The sequence below is a fragment of the Aptenodytes forsteri genome, unplaced genomic scaffold (genome assembly GCF_000699145.1).
Source record: "Aptenodytes forsteri isolate BGI_AS27 unplaced genomic scaffold, ASM69914v1 Scaffold388, whole genome shotgun sequence".
Taxonomy (NCBI): Eukaryota; Metazoa; Chordata; class Aves; order Sphenisciformes; family Spheniscidae; genus Aptenodytes; species Aptenodytes forsteri.
Genome location: NW_008795433.1, coordinates 552,632 through 573,167, shown reverse-complemented (window position 1 = coordinate 573,167; position 20,536 = coordinate 552,632). Strand labels below are relative to the sequence as shown.

At 39.7% G+C, this 20,536-nt stretch overlaps 1 protein-coding gene across 1 annotated transcript in view; it reads left to right on the top strand.

Annotated features, from left to right (window-relative positions):
• Window positions 1-2,572: 2,572 nt before the first annotated feature.
• Window positions 2,573-20,536, top strand: part of ACOT12 (acyl-CoA thioesterase 12) — a 33,228-nt gene continuing 15,264 nt past the window's right edge. The window contains exons 1-9 of the mRNA XM_009281019.1: window positions 2,573-2,604; window positions 6,749-6,809; window positions 7,869-7,970; window positions 10,198-10,330; window positions 12,850-13,000; window positions 16,399-16,518; window positions 17,920-18,070; window positions 19,847-19,907; window positions 20,315-20,367. Coding sequence (XP_009279294.1) covers window positions 2,573-2,604; window positions 6,749-6,809; window positions 7,869-7,970; window positions 10,198-10,330; window positions 12,850-13,000; window positions 16,399-16,518; window positions 17,920-18,070; window positions 19,847-19,907; window positions 20,315-20,367 — 864 coding nt within the window. The remainder of the gene's footprint in view (window positions 2,605-6,748; window positions 6,810-7,868; window positions 7,971-10,197; window positions 10,331-12,849; window positions 13,001-16,398; window positions 16,519-17,919; window positions 18,071-19,846; window positions 19,908-20,314; window positions 20,368-20,536) is intronic.

Below are 20,536 nucleotides of genomic sequence, written 5' to 3'. Positions count from 1 at the left end.
GCCTTAAACTCGCCGGCTGTGTGGGGACAGCGTCTCCTTTCCCGAAACCCGGTAGCCCCGTCCCGGTATTTGCCGATGACAGGCGAGGAGGAGGCGAAATTTTGCCCCTGGGGAGCTGCGGGGGGCGGGCGGCTTGAGGGAAGGTTTCAGCCGGGGGGGAGCGTGTGAGACTTGGGGGTTCAGGTTAGGAACAGGCATCGAGGGAGTGAGAAAGCTTGTGGGCCTGGAGAGGAGTGTCAAATCTCAGGGGAGAGTGAAGAAGGGGGTGACGGGCAGTTAGGATGAGGAGAATTAAAGAGAGCAGCGGAGGGAAAAAAGGGATGGAAAAAAGAGAAATACTAGGAGAAAGAAAAGTACTAATTTAAGAATATTGGCACATGGGTGGGAAAAAACCCCCACAAATCCAACTAGCATGCAGAGCACTCTGTGTCTGGTGTAACTCAGCTTTGAAAACTTTTAAAATCTCCTCAGCTAACTTCTGGAAGTGAAAGCCGCATCTAAAGCACTAAGAAAACCCAAGGCTCTGCCATCTCTGCTGTCAGTGAACTCTGTTTCCAAGTACAGCTGCATACATTAGCAGTCCATAATGAGCCTTGCAGAGAATAGCGGGTATATTTGGGGAACTCATGTCTGGATGGCGTCTCCATGCGACGTGGTGACGGTGGTGTGTTCACTGCGTAGGTGTGTGCTGCGCTCGGTGCAGCTTTATGTAATGCGCTCTTCCTATATAGGAAGAGTTGGGATCCTGGGGAGCTTGTCCCACACAATAACCCAGAAACCACCTAGCATGTAGCAACTTCCCAATATGATCACACTTTTTTTTTGAGATTTATTCTTTCACGAAGGAGTCATTTGATTTCAGCCCTTCAGTGATTTACCCCTTAACAGTGCTCTTTGCGGAGAGGCTCTGAACTGATCTCAGCAACCCCTGAACTTGAGTCCCTGCTCTGAAGTGGTAGAGCCCCAGCTGCTACAACGGTTCATCCTTGCTCCCTGGACTTTGGTTAAGCTGTGATGATCTTTGTCAGCTGTGAATTTGCCACTGGAGCTCACTTTCATAATTGCTTTTACTTGGTTAGGCTTAGGGCAGCGGTAGTCATTCACGCCACAGGGCTAGTCCCGTCACTCACAAAGGATTTTTAACATCTTTCCTTGTCTTGCTTTTTGTGCCACAGCAAACTCAACATGCCAGGCAGGGATTTATTTGGCTTTACCATCTTTCACCCACATTAGTGCCAGCTGGTGCAGTTGCAAGTGCCTGGGCTTTGCACCTTCCTCATTTCATATCCTGCTGCTTTAGATGTGATCCACCTGGCTGTTTCCTTACTTTTGAGGCTATTTATTACTATCACCATCTTACTCATCACCTTGCATTACCTATCACAGTAGCGACTCCAGCCTCTTAGTCATCAGAGACCTTTTCCCCTTCATCACAGTTTGCTGTGTTTCTAAGTGCCTTCATCTGTTTTACCCTTGTATTTCCAAAGCGAACTCCTCAGACGCTAATATAACTCGTGCACTGTCCTCTAATTCCTCCAAACTTTTTTCTTGTGATGCTCACTAAAAATATTGGGCTGCTTGGGAGTGAGAACTCCTGCCTGTTGTGCGGTGCTATTTTCTAGGTTTCCTGCTTGTTCTCTCTGCCTCTGTCACTCAGGAAACTTTCTGGAGCAGGGTTTCCCTGTATTTATACAGCTCCTAGTGTGGTGGAGATTTAGCCTCTGACTTGGAACTCTAGGTGCTATGGTCAAATAAATAATAAATCACAATAACTTGCTGTAAAAAGATAACTGTTGGGCTATTGAATACTAACAGTAAAGAAGATGTTTACGTTTTCCAGATTAACTTTCATAATTAATCCAAATAGGGTGCATTATTTTTCATAACCAAATGCATCCTAGGGAGATGAAGAACACAGTTCAAATTTTGTTGAAAATATTTTACAATAAGTAAATACTTAGTTTTGATTTTTTAATTTGTTTGTATTTTTTTTAATTTCTGCATTTTTAGTACAGCACTGAGGGCATGTACTTACCTGCTTTCCACTGCTGTGACCACGCTAATAAGCCAGTAGATCTTTCCCCTGTGTCTGAGAATCCTCAGCTGACATAAAACTCCCACACTGGTTTAACATAGCTAACATTCACAGCATCCTCTTTTGAGGGAGATTGCTGAGATTTCTGTAAGCTTGTTAATGCTTTGTGACTCTTTTTGTCCTGCAATACACTTGTTAGCTCTCTCTTACCAGAATGTTCATTTTTAGAGAAAGGCCTTAAACAGAGCCTTTCAAACTGAGTAGGATCATCATCTAGTCTCATCTCCTGATGTTACCCTTATTTCATGGTAAATATTAACTTTACTCTTATTTAGCTTCTTTTTTTCTAAGGGGTCCAATGCAGACTTGCATTAGGGTGATCAAAAGAAGAACTGGGATCTACTGTGTTCCATCTCTGTGTCTCATGCACAAGTATATAGGTGAACAGCTTGCCGCAAATGCAATGTGGTAATTGTGTGTCCATGTGTCTCTTTTGAAGCTGAGAAACATGCTGGTGTGTCTTGCGTGACAGCGTCTATGGATGACATACAGTTTGAAGAGGCTGCCAGGTACAAAACAAGCTAACAGTTGAATGTTTTCATTCTAGAGATTCTTACCTGGCAGAAATAAACTGAGGCATTATAAAATCTGAGATAGCAGGCCGATGAACTCCCTGGACCCACAGGGTTAAGTCTCTAAAAATTGTTCTTTTCCATCTGTGATAGCCTGACCCACCTAGAAAACAGATCAATTTTGCAGGTCAAAAATAAACTGTGGTTACTTTGACTTGGCAACCTAGATGCTAGGTGAGAAACTGATGGCCCAGTGATCTTTGGCTCTAGTTAAAGTGAATGCTGCAGGCCATTACTATCTCTGTTAAATAAGGAATACATACCTATAACAGTTATTGTATGAATTTTTTTTGTTGCAAGTGCTCTTTCAGTTTATTTCTTACCATCTCTTTCTTTCAGCTCTTTTAAAAAAATGTGTTCGTGTAACAAAACAGAAATGTTTTGCATTTGTGATCACTGAATATTGACTGAGTCTACAAGATAATACAGGACTTAATTTTTGCTTTAACCATTTTTCATGATCTTCCAAGGGATAAAAGACATTCTAAGAAGAAATAGCACATTTATTCCTAAGCCATATCTTTACAGAAACTTAAAGCCATTACATTGTAGTTTTTGTGTGTTCTTACACCTTGTAATCTGGAAATTAATGAGTGCTTAGATGGGATGGACCTGGTTACACAGACCAATGCACATGCAGTTGTCCTGACTGTGAACCGAGCAACATTGGCTGTCAGATGTACAGCTGATGTCAGTTTAAAACTGTTTGCAGTACACGAGTGTAAAACAAGCATCCGCTCACACTTCTGAACAGCAGATTTCTAGAGTAGTGGCCATTGGGATGAGAGCTCGAACCACTAACAAAGAAGTGAACATGGTCATACTGAATCTAGAACTCAAGAGAATTTCTTGGTCTGTTTTACAAAATGAGTTTTAAAGTGTTTGTCCTGCCTGTAATTGTTCTGTGTTTTTAATTTTGTCCTTAGGAAAAAATTCTGTCTGTGAAAACCATAATCAAAGAGTCCTACAAATGAAGTCAGGGTAATGTTTTTCTTTCAGGCGTATTTCAGACTTCAGTAGCTTCAGAGCAATTTTCTCTCTTGTTTCTGAGAGCAGAACAGAGCTTCTAAAAGACAATGAAAATACTTTTCCTTCCAAATTTGTTTCTAGGTATGTCTGTAGTTCTCCTTCTACTTGTGGTGCCAATGTTTTATTTTTAACAAGCGTAGTAACTGTGAAGTGGTTTCAGTAATTATTTTTCAACCTCAGGTCATCCCTAACATCCTGTTTGTATCTTACTGTGTAATTTCCTAAATTTTGCCAGATCTTGTTGTTTATACAAACATCTTGCATAAATAAGAGAGCTCTTGTAACTCACTCTAGTAAATTAAAAAGATGTTTTGTAAGTTACCTGCTGCAGGGTTTCATTTACCTAACTCAGGTTACCAAATATTCTGCAAGGATTAACTCTTCTGTGCATATTTCTTTTCAGTTGATGTGGAAACAGAGATTTCCACAAATCTATATATTGCAAAACTCAGTTTTATGCCACGATAACAAATAAATCCCTCTTCCTTGTCTTTTAATATGCAGCAGTTCAGTGGTAGTAAGAACATCTGATTTTAAATTACATTTATTCAAATTTTGTTCCTGCTCCATATGCGAGTCATATTCAGTTCATTCTGATATATTGCAAAAGCTTTCTTCTGCCAGTTACAAGTGAAAGCGTGGTGTTCTGTGACTTACGCCCTTACGTATCTATTTAAATGCCCAAGCTGATCAGCTCTCTTGGCTTAAATAAATCAGTTTATCCAAAGTCAGAATACGTGATACAATGTAAAACATTTCATTTTGGAACAGCTTCCGAAAGTATATGAAAAGACATTTCCCTATCATACTGTCTGACCATCTCAGTTCTGACACCTTTAGTTTCTGATATGGTCGTGGACCCCAGAGGACTACACTTTTCTACAGTGAAATGTGAGTCCAGCTGCATAGGCTGCTTGGAGCACCAGGGGAGATGTCAGCCAGTCAGGGTATCTAATGTCTGTGAAGTCCAAACTTGCCTTATTGCAGGGCTGGCGTTAGGCTGAGTGAGATCACACCCAGCTTTGTTCCGTTGTTCCCACCCTGCAGGTTCCTCAAAGGTGGGCAGACCCAGACTTACCTCTCTCAACCTCTCTTACACAATGTTCTTGCACAGAGGAAGAGAGGTCACCAGGGAGGTGTCACTGACAAAGGTGAAATAAACACTCTTTGTACAGAAGAACAGCGCCCTGCCAGTAAGCCCTGAGGCAGAGAGCTCTGCAGTCCCTGCTGGGAGCTCATGGACAATCTGGCATCGTGATGCTCTTGGCATCCGTAGAGACTCTGAACTCTCCCTCTTTTGAGGAAAGTGTCACACTCACTATCAGTATGTGTCGTGTTCAATCATAGAATTTATCTAATGAATATATTCTATCTTTTTTTCACCTTGTACTTGTCATTACCTCTACTGCTGTGTTACCATAATTCTCTTGGGAGTTTTATGACAGATACAGAGTCTTCAGAGGTGCTTCAGGGTACTTGACTGAGTTCTGTCTCTAAGCTTTCTAAAGCCTTTTTACGAGACCGTAATGTTAACTTATTTTCCAAGCTTAAACATAAATACTGTGTTACTGTTCTGAACACGTTCTCCTTTTTGTAAATGAGCTGGTGGTTCCCTTAGCTGTGCAGGTTAGAACTATGACATTAATGATTGTGCTTTTTCTTTGCAATGAATGATGGAAAAATTCCTTCTGAATACATTCTTCAAAATCTAATGAGGGCTGTGTATCTGCAGATGGTCTTAATTATTTTCTCTAACCATTTTTTCCCCTGTCTACTCAAAGGCTTCCACTTGTGTTTTTGAATGTGAACAAGAAAGAGAAAGTTTCTGCGTAGTTGGTTGTTCCTGTCTGGTACTGTAAAGGAGCAGGTTTCTTATTCCCTATTCTACTGTTTAGTAACAACTCATTTGAAGTTCTGGCAGTGTGAGAAGCAATTTAAGAAAAGCCTTACCTTTAAATGTCAAAACCCTATTCATTAAATTAAGAAGAAATTATAAAGAGTATTTTTTTTTTATAAACTGGGGTCATAACTGCGCCAAATCCTTAGCTGTAAATGCCTATTTCATAGGTACTCAAGTGGTCTGAGTTGTATTTTGCAGTCTTGGATGTAGCTAGCTGCACTTTGCCTGCTCTGGGACTGATCTTTAGCAGTTGTAAGTCAGCCTAAATTCCCTGAAGGCAGTGGCCTGATGCCCAGTGATTTTGACTGTGGTTCTGACTTACCATGCTCATCATGTCCTTTTACTGCTCTGTTCAATAAGACAGCTTTAGGGGAAACTGCCTTCTTTCCACCCTTTCAGCATTGCCTTGTGTTAGGATATTAGGGGTTTGAAAACAAGAGTTACTCTTGTTATCAACACATAACAGGTACTTGAGAAATTCCAGAAGGAAAGAAATTATTTTCTCATTTAAATTTGATTCTATGTAGGTAAAAAGATGTAATTCTGTTTAGGTATTCTGTGTAGGTAAATGGAAAAGAGTAGGTGTTCAGAGGTATGCTGTTCGGACAGAAGGGACATGCTGCAGCCCTGTTCTTGGCCAAAACTTGGAAAGTGAACTCTTCCCCCATCCCTCAAAGATGTCAAATAGCACTTTTTGTCCTAGGATTATTTCCTCATGTGCATGCCTATGTATACTAGAGAATGCACATGGAGTATATCTTGTGTGGTTTTGCAGCTAGATATACTCAGTGATTTGGTGTAACTCACAGCAAGATGTGCCTTTGAACAAAAGCAGAATCTAGGCCAAAATGTCTTGGGGGACCTGGGGCCTGGAGCATACCTGACGTCATACAGACATCAGCAAGGAGGAGGAATGCTAGTATTAAGCTTATGCAGTTTTCTGAGTGACTAAAATTGTAATTGAGCATGAATGAAGTCTGACTGATGAATAACAGTGCTAAACCTTTTTTAGTGCATTTTCAGTACAGTATGGAAGACACAGACTGACTAATGAGATTTTCTTCACTACTATTAGGAATACCTAGAGAGGCAGATTCAAACCCTTATTAAGCTGCATGATTACATACCATAAGATGTAATTCTTCTTAACAGGGTTGGACAAATTATTACCATCAAAGCAAAGGTGAACAGAGCATTCAAAACCAGCATGGAGGTAAGGGATCATCACTCTTATTCCTAATGATATTTAAAGAACAGAAGAGAGGTGGAAAGAGTAGAGGAATGCAACATGGGTCCAGTCTTACTTGTTTCAGAAGGAGCTTTGTGTGGGTATCTAAACAGTAACACTGCCTAATGAAACTCTGGTTTCATAATGACTATTATAGTTGCGTATGTCCTGTAAAATAACCCATGTCAAAATAGAAACTGGACCCTGAAGACTTAAAATCTTCAGCAGGTGTAATGGACAGGATGGGATAGGTGGTGTTGGTCCAGACCAAAGCTACTGTAATCTAAGCAGTCTTTGGATCAGAGCTAGGATCCACTGAATAGGTGGAGTTCTAAGTATTTTTGAAACTCCTGATACAAAAATATTTATCTCAGGTGTATGCATGTTCTTACTCTTCATATTGTAACAAGTATGCAATGCATTGCCCAATCATTTACTTGAAATCAGAATTGAACCTTAAGGGTACTTTTCTCTGCATTGTGCCCAAGTCCAGTTCTCATTAATATTAATGGGAGTGATGCATCTCACAGAGAATGTATTCCAAAAGGTTCTGAAAATCAGAAAAAAATCAGAAGCTTTGATGTATGTCAGGCTTGTCTCACGGGATCAAATACAGTGTTTCACCTTCACCTTTATACCTTATCTGTATAAATGTTTTACACATTTATACAGACTTTTGCTTATACAGATCTTAGAAAGATTCAGATGGGGACTCCGAATGGCACACAAGTAAATGGAAAGATATCCCTAAAACTAAATCTAAGTGTCTTTCCTGTTTTTTATTTTACCCTACAAGTGATGCTAAACATACCTATACAGCTGTTGTACTAAAGAGCTTTTCAGAGCTCAGCGAATATTGTGATGTTCTTATGTGTTCAGAGATGTATCAGTGATAGCAGAGCTTTTTTTTTTTACCTTTTTTCTTTTAGGTTTAAGAGACAACATGATTAATTTGATAAACACTGCACTGTTTTGTCTCAGCTCAACTCACAATGGTGTAAATACCGGTTTTGTCTCCTTCCTCCACTACCTCCTTCCTTGTAGGTTGGCATCAAGGTTACAGTACAGGATGTTTTGACTGATGTTGAAAAAATTGTGAGTGTGGCATATGCAACATACGTAGCCAAACCAGTTGGTGCTGGAAAGGTATTCTTTATGTTTTCTTCTATGCTTGAAGTTATTGGGACTGAGTTTCTGTGAATTAACCCAACTTTTCTGGTTGTGACACACGGGAAAATGTTCATAACTGTTTATTCTGATCAGTAACAGGAAAACAGCATGAAGTCCAGACTATATGGAGATTTTTTTTTCCCCCCACATCTCTGCTCTGAAGTTGTTAGGGTTTTTTTTATTGTTTCCACTTTCTCTTGCACATTTGCTAGTAATAGAACTGGTGTCTTTGTAAGGGCTGCAATATTGACAGGCGCAAGCATGGGAAGAGAGATCCCTGTGAGTCTGCACGGTCTCCTCTTCAGAAACCGATCTATATACATCTTGAAACCTGCAAGGGTGTTGGAGATGGGGTTTCTTTATCCTTCACTCCCCCTTTTGAGGAGGAGGTTCAGACATCACTATTCAGATAGAAGACATTATTTTTAAGCTAGCTTCCAATCTAAATTAATTCTTTGCCATTTATGTTAATTAGTTTTCATGCCAATGTTGTTTCTTCTCCCCAGTGTTTGGCTCCCCGGAGGTGTTTAGAAATCAGTCACAGTACTGTTTGGCCTTCACATTGCTGTGCCAAACAGGCACAGTTCTTTTAAAGTTTTCATATGAGAAAGGCCAAATATTCCTCAGATCCTCTTAATAAACTCCCTTTGTATGTAGTATTCTTCTTTCTTGAACATGAGTGACTAGAATCATACCTGTGACTTTCCTTCTCATTGAATGTGTTATGACAGTGCATCTGCCTTTTTAACATTCACTGCAGATAGGCAGAGAGCAGTCATCCCATGAGCAATTAATATATCCAATCATTTCTGCTCTCTCTTCTGCAATGATATATTACGGTTTGCAGAAGAAACAGATTGGAACAGTTTTACCAAAACTGAAGTCCAGCTTGTCTCTGAAAGGTTAATGGCTAAATTGGTTAACCTGAAAGCACTAAAATAGTATAAAGTAAGGATTGTTTATTATTAGTTTGATATCCTATCCATGGCATTGACCCATTTACCTTTTGCCCAAATTTCCAGGAAGGTTAATTCAGGATTAAATTGGTGATGATTAACTAAGATTAGGCTTAAGACAGGAATGCCTTAGAGGGAGTTTGAGACTTCAGTTAAAATTCCGTCACAAATTAAAGTCTTGGAGAAATTAAAGAACATTTTTTCAAATCCACTTTTCTGAACAACTGTTGCTAAAGTTGTGCAGAGAGCAACAGTACGCACTCACCATCTTAATCTTTTAGCTGGGCCATTTGGAAAAAGCTAGGAAGTTCTTGAGGAGGGCCAGAAAGGAGGCAAGGAAACTGGAAGAGGGTTTGAGTGAAGACTCAAAGACTGAGAAATTTTAGCAGCACCACTGCAGGACACAAAATGTTGAATTTGTCTGTGTTGCAGTGCTTATGCATTATTTTAAAGTTTCTGAGGCTAGACCTTGTAGACAAATCACACAAGTGACTGTTCAGTGGCACCTCTTCAGTATTTATCTAAATGTAATAATTTTCTTAAGCCAGTACAGGCTTGGATTCAGTTTGTCATTGAACTGACATACATGGGAATTTGCACTTTATGGAGAAGAAGGTCTGGTCTTGGCAAGAGAAGGGTGTCTGTCTGGGCACAAGTAGCATTTTGTGCATAAATGTATAGAGTCTGAAGCTGCAACAAGTGCTGGGTGTTCATGTTTCTCCTCCACCTCAGAAAACCAGTGTTTCCTTGAAAATAGGTCCTCAGATAGATGGAATAGGCTGTGTGAGTATGGAGTGAATTGTGAAAGAGGGAGCGGGCTATTTGTATAGCGACTGGGAGTGGATTCTGGGGTACACTTTCCTGTAGACTACACCACTGATCAATGTGACTGGATTATTTTTCTGATACAAAAATTCAATACTCAAACCTTCATATTAAGATGATCTTTTTTTCTTTTTTCTTTTTTTTTCTTTTTTTCTTTTGTCTTAAACTGTGTGTGCTCTCATAGATGTTTGTATTTAAAAGCTAAAAGCACTTTGTCACTGAGTTTTAACAAATGATTCTGAAAGGATAATGCAGAATTTCTTGAACTTTAACTCTGTGCTTGTTTGTATTAATAGAACTTGTCATCTTGGACAGTTGATAGCAAAAAGTTGTAGAAAATGCTGATGCCATTTTAAGTTCAAAGTGCACTTTGTTATGATTATGGAATTCAGAACCTTTTTTTTTTTTTTTCATGTGCACAGATTGAATTAGAACCTGTAAAGCTTCTGTCTACAGATGACCACCTGGAGCACACCCTGGCTATTGAGAGAAGAAGAATCCGACTGGGCTATGAACAGGTCTTTCAGAACCTAATGCAGGAGAGTAATACGGAAGGTGATTACTATGGTCAGCATAGAAGATGGAACAAATGACTTATGGGCAGCTGGAAGGGAGGGAAGAAGCAGACAAAACAACTCAGTAGAGCTCCTTGAGGTTCTGGTATCATGTAGAAAACCGTGTGCCAGATTTGTGAGGATGTGTAAGACAATTATTCTAATAGAGTAGTATTTCTTTGTCTTTCAGAAATTCCAGATTTAAAAATGCAGGATTGAAGGCCAAGCATGCATTAAATAGATGTGAAATGCAGATCTTCTTGTAGGTTATATGTGTAAGGTTTAACAGTTCACACAGAACTTTGCAATACGGTAATAAAGTCCTATGACACTAGTTGTAATGTAGATAGAAGGATAAAATTCACTCAGGCTTATGGCTTTGTCTTTGCAAGAAAGCACTAGGAACTATGTTGTCGTGGTTTAACCCCAGCCAGCAACTAAGCACCACCCAGCCACTCACTCAGTCCCCCCTGGTGGGATAGGGAAGAGAATCAGAAGAGTAAAAGTGAGAAAACTCAGGGGTTGAGATAAAGACAGTTTAATAGGTAAAGCAAAAGCCACGCACGCAAGCAAAGCAAAACAAGGAATTCATTCACTCCTTCCCATCAGCAGGCAGGTGTTCAGCCATCTCCAGGAAAGCAGGGCTCCATCACACCTAACGGTGACTTGGGAAGATGAACACCACCACTCTGAACGTGTCCCCCCCTTCCTCCTTCTTCCCCAGCTTTATACGCTGAGCATGACGTCATATGGTGTGGGATATCCCTTGGGTCAGTTGGGGTCAGCTGTCCCAGCTGTGTCCCCTCCCAACTTCTTGTGCACCCCCAGCCTCCTTGCTGGTGGGGCCGGGTGAGGAGCAGAAAAGGCCTTGACTCTGTGTCAGCACTGCTCAGCAGTAACGAAAACATCCCTGTGTTATCAACACTGTTCTCAGCACAAATCCAAAACATAGCCCTGTACTAGCTACTGTGAAGAAAATTAACTCCACCCCAGCCAAAACCAGCACATATCTTTATGTCGTGAGATCATTCCCAACAAACAGGAGAAACTTCATGACATGGAGATCAAAACAGGTAAAAAAAATTTTACACTCCTCATGACCAAATTAGAAAAATTGAGCCAAGAAACAGGTTCGTCTTTTTTTCTGATAGTAATCTCTGTTCTTAAAGACTGTTGTTCTCAAAAGTTGCTGTGTTCCCCTGCAAAATAAATTATTCACAACAGTTAAGAAGTATGCTGGTATTTGGAAAATCTGAACTGTAACTCCGTGTATAAACAACAGACATTATGTGGTTTTACTGAGGAAAGATGAAACCTGTTGTAAATATAAATTCTAGTCTTAATTTAATAAGACTGTGTAAAACTGAAGAGACTTGTTTGCTACAAGGAAACAAGTTATTTGTCTTTGTGGTAACTATCTCACAGGAGACAGCTTAATACCACGAAAGACAAATCAGAGATTGCTGATTCTGGTTTCCACTGCCTTTCCTGAAAACTTCTTCGAAGGATCTTATTATTGTTAGCACTAATTCACCTCCTTAAGGAGACAGAACAAGCAAAATAGGGGAAAGAGGGAAGAAAATATTGCAGTAAAGGCTGCCAGGTAGCAAAATAGGTATAAATCATATCCAGAAAGTGAAGTTTGTCTTCCAAGTGGATCTTATGCAACAACTTAAGTAGGTCCAAAGTGCAAGTTAGTCAAATCTGTCCACACATTTATATAGTCATGAAGTTAGTTAATTATGGCAAAAGTCAAAAGTGCAATTCAGGTCAACTAGCTTCTAGCACAGATATGCACTTTTAAAATGACTAACATCATCTCATGCCTAAATCTGTTCTTGCAAAATATAGCTGAAAAAACAAAGATTAGAGTGACAATGTATGGCTAGACATTTGAAAGTGGAATGGGAAATGCTCAGATAATGGAAGGTAGTTACTGGTTCTGATCCATATTTCTCTCTTTCTTGTGTTCTATATTGTCTCTGGTAATCACAAGATTTGTAATAGGTTGTGAAATAATCATGTCATACTCTAACCTTAATTAGACACATTTGCACAGGTGCCCATCATACATGGTGGTCGAAGTCTATGGAAGGCATTTGAGTAAGTGGTAAACTGCTCTGACAACATCTGTTAGAGGTCATGCATAGCAAGCATGAATAATCACAAGCACATGCTGAGGCAGTTGCTGCCTGCATTCACAGCTAGCCAGCTTTCAGAGTAACTGCTTCTGACACAGCTGCTTTGAAGGATATAGTGAGGGCTGGGAAGGATCACTGTGTTGTGATAGATGGTGGGGTGCTCCATCCCCCACCTCTTAACGTCTCTTGGAAGAACAGAGCAAATCTTCAGCCTCTTGCTTCCCTTGCAAAGAACAGAGGTCTTCTGTGTCTTTCTTCTTTTCTTCTTTTAATTGTGTCTGAAGCAAATCGCATGCTTCAGTAACTGGGGGTATTTTCTTTTTGACTGTCAGAGTTACTAGCTGAAATAATTCATTAATACATTGCTGCCGTATTTCAGGTACTTTTGAAGAGGAAGATGCAGTTTCAACTGACCTTACTCACGTACAGAGTATTGAGCTTGTCCAGCCTCCTCATGCAAACCATCATGGAAACACTTTTGGTGGCCAGATCATGGCTTGGATGGAGACAGTGGCAAGTATTTCAGCAAGGTACTTTTCTACATCGTAGTCTTTGCATATGGTTCTAAATGGGTGTGATTTCTAATATTAAGGGTTTCACTGGTATTTATTTTATGAAAAATACAGACACAAACCTTTGTGACTTGTCTTCCTCCTCAGACTGCAGGAGGCCTTTGAACTATTTATGTGGTACATTTCCCACAGCGTGCCACACCGCTGTGGGAGTCAAATATTCTTCTGTTACACATGCAGACCCTAAGGCAAAAGAGGCTATGTTATCCTCCTGAAACTCTCTGCAGAAAGTCAGCATTGGAAATAGAAATAGAAACATGGCTTCCTTGTAGTTGGTGCGGTATTTTAAAAGCAGAGTTAGTCGTTAAGTCAGGATAAAACTGATACTGACCCTGTATCAAATGATATCCAAAAATGAACAGCCTTCTAAATATTAGTCTGCAGATCCTTATGCCAGAAGAAAGAATACATCAGAGAAGAAGAATCAAAAGAAACAGGTTCGGTTTTATTGGTGCGCACACAGAATGGATGCATAAACTTCAGCAAGTCACTTAGCCTTTCAGTCTCTCTCGAGTCCCACATCCTATGGGTTGTAATATTTTTAGCAGTTTAAAGGGCTCTGACATCTTCAGGTAATAAGTGTGAAGTATTTTTCTGACACTGCCTAGTATTGCTTCTCAGCATGGCCTAGACATATAATTATTTAATTTCTCTTCCCCTGAAATCAAACCATTGTTTTTTGCCCTCCTTGTTCTTGGACTCTATACAAAGCTTCTTTGTAAGCAACACTTGAGTTTCAGTTTGAATTCTCCTTGCATACCAAGTGACCTAATTCACTGCAGGGATGTTAGATAGGTTTTCGCTTTTTAACTTTAATAATTAAATTACTTCCCCATTCATTATTCATATAGTTTTGATTTGTAGCCAGTAGTTGTACTGATAACAACAGATTTTCTGTAGTGGTTGGATAAACAGCTTGCTTTAGTAACATTAGAATGCACTGACCTTACCCCAGTGTGTAATTTCATTGGCTTCAAAGGGATTGTTTCAGATTTTTGCCATAATATGACCCAAAATATTTACCTGTTTTCATTTGATGAATTTCACCTAGTGAGAGTCACATTTAGGTTTAAAAAGAAAAGGAAAACGTCGGCAAATGAAGTAGTGAAAAAAATTTCTTTGAAATAATGAATGTCAAACATGATTTATCATCTTGAAAATTTCAGGAATAATAGCTGGTGACAAAGGCTTGTTGAAAACAGAGATTTTGTAGTTTATGCTTCAGAAATAACTAGTCTCACTACAAACCTTTTGTGAGGCCACTCACAATTAGGCCTGACCTTTGACAGTGCCAGTTAGGAGTTGCTATGGCCACAAACTCTGATGGAGGAACAGAAGAGGAGGGCTAACCCTTGAAAAATAAATTTCTAAGGGCATTTTAAAGGTTACTCACCCTCCTTCTCCCCTCTCCCCCCCCCTCCACTTTTTTGGCTGGACAGTAAATGAAAATCTTGCTGATAGCAATAAAGCCATTTGAATATTAGTAATATTAGTTTGAACTGGATCTGTACTTTCTTATTTCTTACACTTGCAGTAAAAGCATTCAGGGCATAGTTTTCCAGGAAAAATGGAATATTTACGCCATATTTCTGTTTTGTTCCTCTCTTATTTTCAGTAATACTGTGCTTGCATCTTTATAGCGAACATTGTAAATAAGATCACCATTTAGCATTCTAAATGAGAAGAGCAAATTATTCTTAATGAAATTACAAAGTCGTTTGAATGTATTAGTCTATTAAAAAGATGTACCAGCCAATTAATTAGCTACAGATAATTGTGTGCATTTAATAATACTGGTACTTTAGTTTGTGGAGTGCAGCTGAGTTAAAAGCTAGGAACACTACAAAGTTGTATTTTCAAGTTTAAAAACTGCACAATGAAAAATCTCTTCTCAGATATGCATATGGGATTCTTTTTGAGGAGTTTTGCACATGTGCATGAGGATAGAGTGTGTTTTTTCAAAGTTTAAAAATAAATAGCATTATTGTATATTGTTCCCTATTCATGTGATGCACCGAGATCCCAATAAAGAGTGGGGCTTTGACTACATTTAGAACTGCTGAAGAGATCTGATTTTTGCCCACTTTGGAGAGCTTGCAGACTAGATCCCAATTCCACAAACCCTTAAGCTGTGTCTGTACTGCAGATTTTTTTCTGGAACGTCTGTGGAGGTCAGAGAAGCGATGAGTTATTGGAACTCCCTAGTGTAGGTGACACAGTATTGCAAAACTTTTCCTTTAGCGGTGTGGCTGGGTTTGATCAGGTGTGTATCTGTTTGTCCACTGTACCGGTCCAAAGAGCAGCTTTGCTCTTAGTACGCTCATGGAAAGGGTACTTGCCTGGCACAGACAATCTTCCGTACTAGACCAGCAAAGTTTTACCACAGTGGCTACAGCCTATTTCACAAGCAGTTCAAAGAGATCCAGTAGGACAATCCAGCTGAACCTGACTACATGTAATTGAACACAGTACAGGATCAGGTCTGAAATAAGAAAAGGCAGGTGAGCTGATGTGCTGTGCAATTGGAAGGACAAAGGGAACAGAATTACTAAGATTTATGTGTTTGTAATACACTATTGTGCCCTCAGCTTTCAAAATTTAGCCAACAGTTCTGTGTTTCTGAATTGATAAGTGATCAGTTCAACATCTTTCTGTCCCTTTGTATGTGCAAAGATGTTTCCCAGCTCAGCACCAGTAGTGAACTGCACATAATTCAGTAAACCAGACCAAATTAAAAAAAAACCCCAAAACTATGCATTTGGCAGTTATATGAGTAGTTTTTTATTCTTATTTCATATAACACTAACAGAAAACATCTGACAAATAAGCAAAAAGTACAAATATTAAAAAGAATAGATAGACTGACATTGCTTTGCTTGAACATTGTTTCTGGTGCTCAACCTTTCTGCTCACGTTTCTTTTAATAGTTTCAAGGCTTTGTGATCTGGCATTTTTACGTACTGAGTGATATCCTGCTCTCCGTGCAGTCATATAGAAATTAATGAAACTCTGTAAGTAAGTGGTTACTCTGTAGGTAAGGGATACATGGTCTCGCTCCAAAAGAACGTAATATCAAACAGCAAGAATTAATTAGTCAGTGTTTGTAAAGTGTGTTGAAAATGAAACAGCATGACATAAGTGGTATTATTAAGTTTGAAGCTTGAATTATGTGCTGTTGGAGCTTAACATGTTAACTGTATTTCAGTGGGTTATGGAATAAATTAGTGTAATATAGTGATCTTCTAGGTTGTGCAAACCTTTTTGCTCTAATCACTACCCACTTTCAAACCTAACAAAGGAGGTTATTTAACACGACTGTATGTTTTGCTTTCTGTCTCTCTTGCTTTCTTTTTCAGCCGCCTTTGTCATTCATATCCCGTCTTGAAATCAGTCAATATGTTTAAATTCTGGGGACCATCTGTCGTGGGTGACCGCCTTGTCTTCAAAGCAATTGTGAACAATACATTTCGGACTAGGTACAGCTCCTCATCTGCTTGTCTTCCTTGACTCCTCCAGCACCAGCCTAACAGCATGTTTCAGGTTTCAGCTATCAGTAGGATTTGCATTATTGAATGAATTATTTTTCGGCTGGAGCTTTAAGGGATGTATCTATATCTATAACTATCTGTCTATATGTGCTTTTTTTTTACTTTTCTCAGTGAGTTTTTAAAAATTTATTCTCTGACTTTCACTCTCAATTTAAAGATCATTTGTAACCAAATCTCAATCCTGCAAACTCAGCCCATAAATACAATTCTGAAATTCAGGGATTTTCAAGGGATGAGTTGGTCCCACAGCTTTGATTCTTTAGAGGACTCCAGCTTGCTGCCAGGATCTTCCTGTCTTGGCATCTATTGACAGATCTGGGTTCTATTTATAGCTGGTTACTGGCAAAATTCATGGTTTGTTTTGTTTATTTCTTCCCAGTGTTGGTTTGGGTGTACGCAGAGGTGAGGCTTTGCCCACTGCAGTTTGGAATAAATGGCTACAGCCCATGCTGAAATTTTATCTTTAGTTGAGTATATGGTCACTGTAAGCGTGAAACATAGATTTTGGCACACTGAACACCTGCTCCTGGAATTTAGCGGTGTGGCTGTTGACCAGTCTTGCACAGATCCTGCCTGCTAATCGTTACGTTCTCTTTCTCTTTCCTGTGCACACTCTTTCTCTTTCCTATGCTCCGCTGCAGTTTTAGGGCTACTGTTGTGTTCGCCTCACAGAGAATGACTCTCCTCTGACCTCTGGCAAAGGGATAGCACCTCTCTGCTAGGCTATTTCCCCATCTACGGAATGGCGCTTTGGGCCAATGGACCCACTGGTTATGCCAGGGGTGTGACACAACATATATGGAGCCCTGTTCCAGCAGGAGGACATGTTCAGAAGTTGCAAGAAGTGTAGCAAGATAAGCCACAAGAAGGCAGAAGCTAAAGTAATTCCCCCTCCAAATTCTGCACACGGGACAAATGTTATCCTGGCATTGCTGTTCTATGGCTGTTTTCTTTGTAGGTGTATTTGGTCTCCACAGAATGCTAGCAGGGCATGAATTACCTTCATATTATGCTTCTGCTGGATGTCAAATCAATACCATCCTGTTCACTTTTGCTGTCTCTTCTCACAGTATGCTTCCCGGTGTTCATATTTTGCTACTTGGCTCAATTTTCGCTCTTTTTATTAATGCTATTTAGCCAGTGCTACCTTTTATTTTATTTCTGAAATGTGTCTGTCCAGACTGAGTAATGTATTTTGTATGCTACAGAAGGTATTTGAGTCAGGCTTCCTGCACACAGGAAGGTGTACAGCAGCCCTTTTTAGTATGTCTCAGGGCTGCTTCTGCATCACTTGTAGCAGTTCAATAATCAATTAAACTTTTATTTCAGTGTGGAGGTTGGTGTCCGTGTTGAGGCTTACAACTGTGAAGAATGGATCAAGGACCAAGCACGGCATATTAACAGCGCGTTTCTCATTTTTAACTCTGTAAATGACAAAGGAGAGCTGCTCACCTTCCCCAGAATCAAACCTACTACAAAGGTCAGCTCTCTCCTCAGGAGGAGGATGAATGCATACATGAGATTATGCGGTCCAACCCAGCACCGTGCGTGTCACACAGCCAGCCCCTATAACCTTGCTGGGAAAGCAAGGACTAAACAGGGCACTGAAATGCATCTTCTTGCGGAACAGAAAACCTCTAAATGAAATGTTTGCCTTTGAGTGAGAGATTTGTCATTATTAACTTCAGTCATCCAAAACTGAGAGGCGTAGTGGGGGGAAGTCATCATTAGAAATTCTGTAGTTAGCTGATGGACAAGGAAGAAGAATCTGCTTTTTGCAGATTTTTGCACCTGTCTATATCTGTTGTGTGCAATCTCCACTGACTGTAGATGAATTTCCTAAGTGTTCAGTGAATAAAGTTATTTTTATAAACCCTTAATGAAGATGAGAAATAGAGTTAATAAAGAAGTCTGTAGGAATCAAATCCCATGACAGGGGTGGGCTTTCCAGTTCCTTTGATATGGAGATCTCAGCATGTGTTTCTCTGAAAGTGGTTCATGAAGCACTCGGAGCAGTTTGAATACTATTGTTGAATTATTTGCTGTGATGTCACCTGTCATTAACCTCACTGCTCCAATTACGAGATTTTTAGAGAGCCAGCATAGACAGAAATGAAACAATTATTTAACATCAGTGAACTTATATTTTATAGGATGGCAGCTGGACAAATAAATCAAGGTGTCCTATGTACTAGCTGAGGCAGTGAGGTCCACTACTGCCCATTACAGGCTGTTCCAAGAGGAAAAACTGACTCTTCCTCTTTTTTTAAAAAAAAAAAAAAAAAAAAAAAAAAAGCCCTAGCAGCTTAGTTTCTGTCAGAAAAACAGTGCTTCCCTTAAAGACCTGCCTAGAGGGGCATCCACAAGCTAAGCTTCAATGTAAGAACATGTACACCCATTCCTTCAGAGTAAAGCAAACAAATCTGGGAAAATTAGTATGTGCTCAAGGTAGTTTAAACTTTCAGTGGTCATTTGACTGAAAGTGACAGCTGGTATGGCAGTGCTCTACAAAACAGGCAAGAGATGTCTTCAAAAAGTATTATGTAGTCCTTGGTTTAAAGAAGGCTGCGACGCACTGATCTGAAGACTCTTCTTATTCCAGAAGCTACATGTCAGCTCTTAAAAGCTGAGGAAAAGAAGCTTTTCCAAAGTGGCATATCCTTCAAGATAACAAGTCCTACTGACCTTTAATGCAGTTTGGTGTGGTGTATGCTCTTGGGTCACTTCCATGCTTCAAAAAACTCCACCCTGGCAGAGTAAGAATAAGGGAAGGGAAAGACCTGCCACCTTGAAGGGCAGATCACATCTCTTTGCGCAGTGCTTGCTGTGTCCCAGATCCATGTGCACTAAAATAGGAATTCTTCCATGCTTCCTTCATGCTTTGAACATCAGATGATGATTAATTGAATTGGTAGCTTGTTTGGTGGGTGGCACATTTAGAAAGAATAGAATGTGTGTGGTGCACTGCCCAGCTGCCACTAGTTTAGGACCAAAAAGTGCTAGGAGTATGCTACTGTGATACAACTTCTTTTATTGGATTGTTTTTGCAAATTTAAGGGAGTATTGTCAAGTCAAAAGTAAACCACTGACTCAGGTTAATCTGGGGAAAGGCCAATGTACCAAGTACAATTCTTTATTTATTTGTAATACATCTCTGGCATTTGTCCATCTGTAAGAAAAAAATTTTAGTTGTCTTTTTTTAGACTGTGTCCTAAAATAATTAAATGTGTTACTCTCTGCTTTACTTTTTATAAAGGATGGTATGAGGCGATACCTTGGAGCTATTGCCCGAAGGAGAATTCGACTAGCCAGGTATAGTTGGGTTACAAGGAGAACTTGATTTTGAAAACTTAATTTTTTAATGTATCCTCTAAAAAAGTGGTCATTTGTTAAGTAGTCAAAGTCTCCTCAAAAATAACTGTTAAGTTGCTTAACTTTCCAAATAATTTTGCCTGAGTTGCATTGAAATTATTAGAGGCTACTTGTCTCACAAATACTTTGCTCTATAGGTTATTTTGTTTCCCCATCTTGGGAAGAAAAAGGAGTTACTGCAAACCCTTCTTGCAACCAAAACCTGATAAAATACCTGTAACGTATTTAGAAGACACTTCAGCCTATAGAAGTGATTGTTTCTAGCATCTATAGAAGAAAGTATAGAGAAGGAATTCATGCTATTATTTTTCTTTTGAATTTTGTTTTAGAATTGAATTTTATTTTGGAAAAGGTATGCTGTCTGCTAAAGAAAAACCTTCAGATCCCTGGGAGAGAAGCAACCAGGTAATCTGTAGACCGTGTCCTATTGTCTACTTGCATAAAATGGTGTATTTGTACAGTTTTTGGGTGTGTAAAACAGTTGTACGGGCCATATTGAAGCCACCGAGGCGAAGGGCTCCGGAGCGGAGGATTGCACTGGGGTACCCTTCCTAAAGCGGCAAAACCGCAGCAA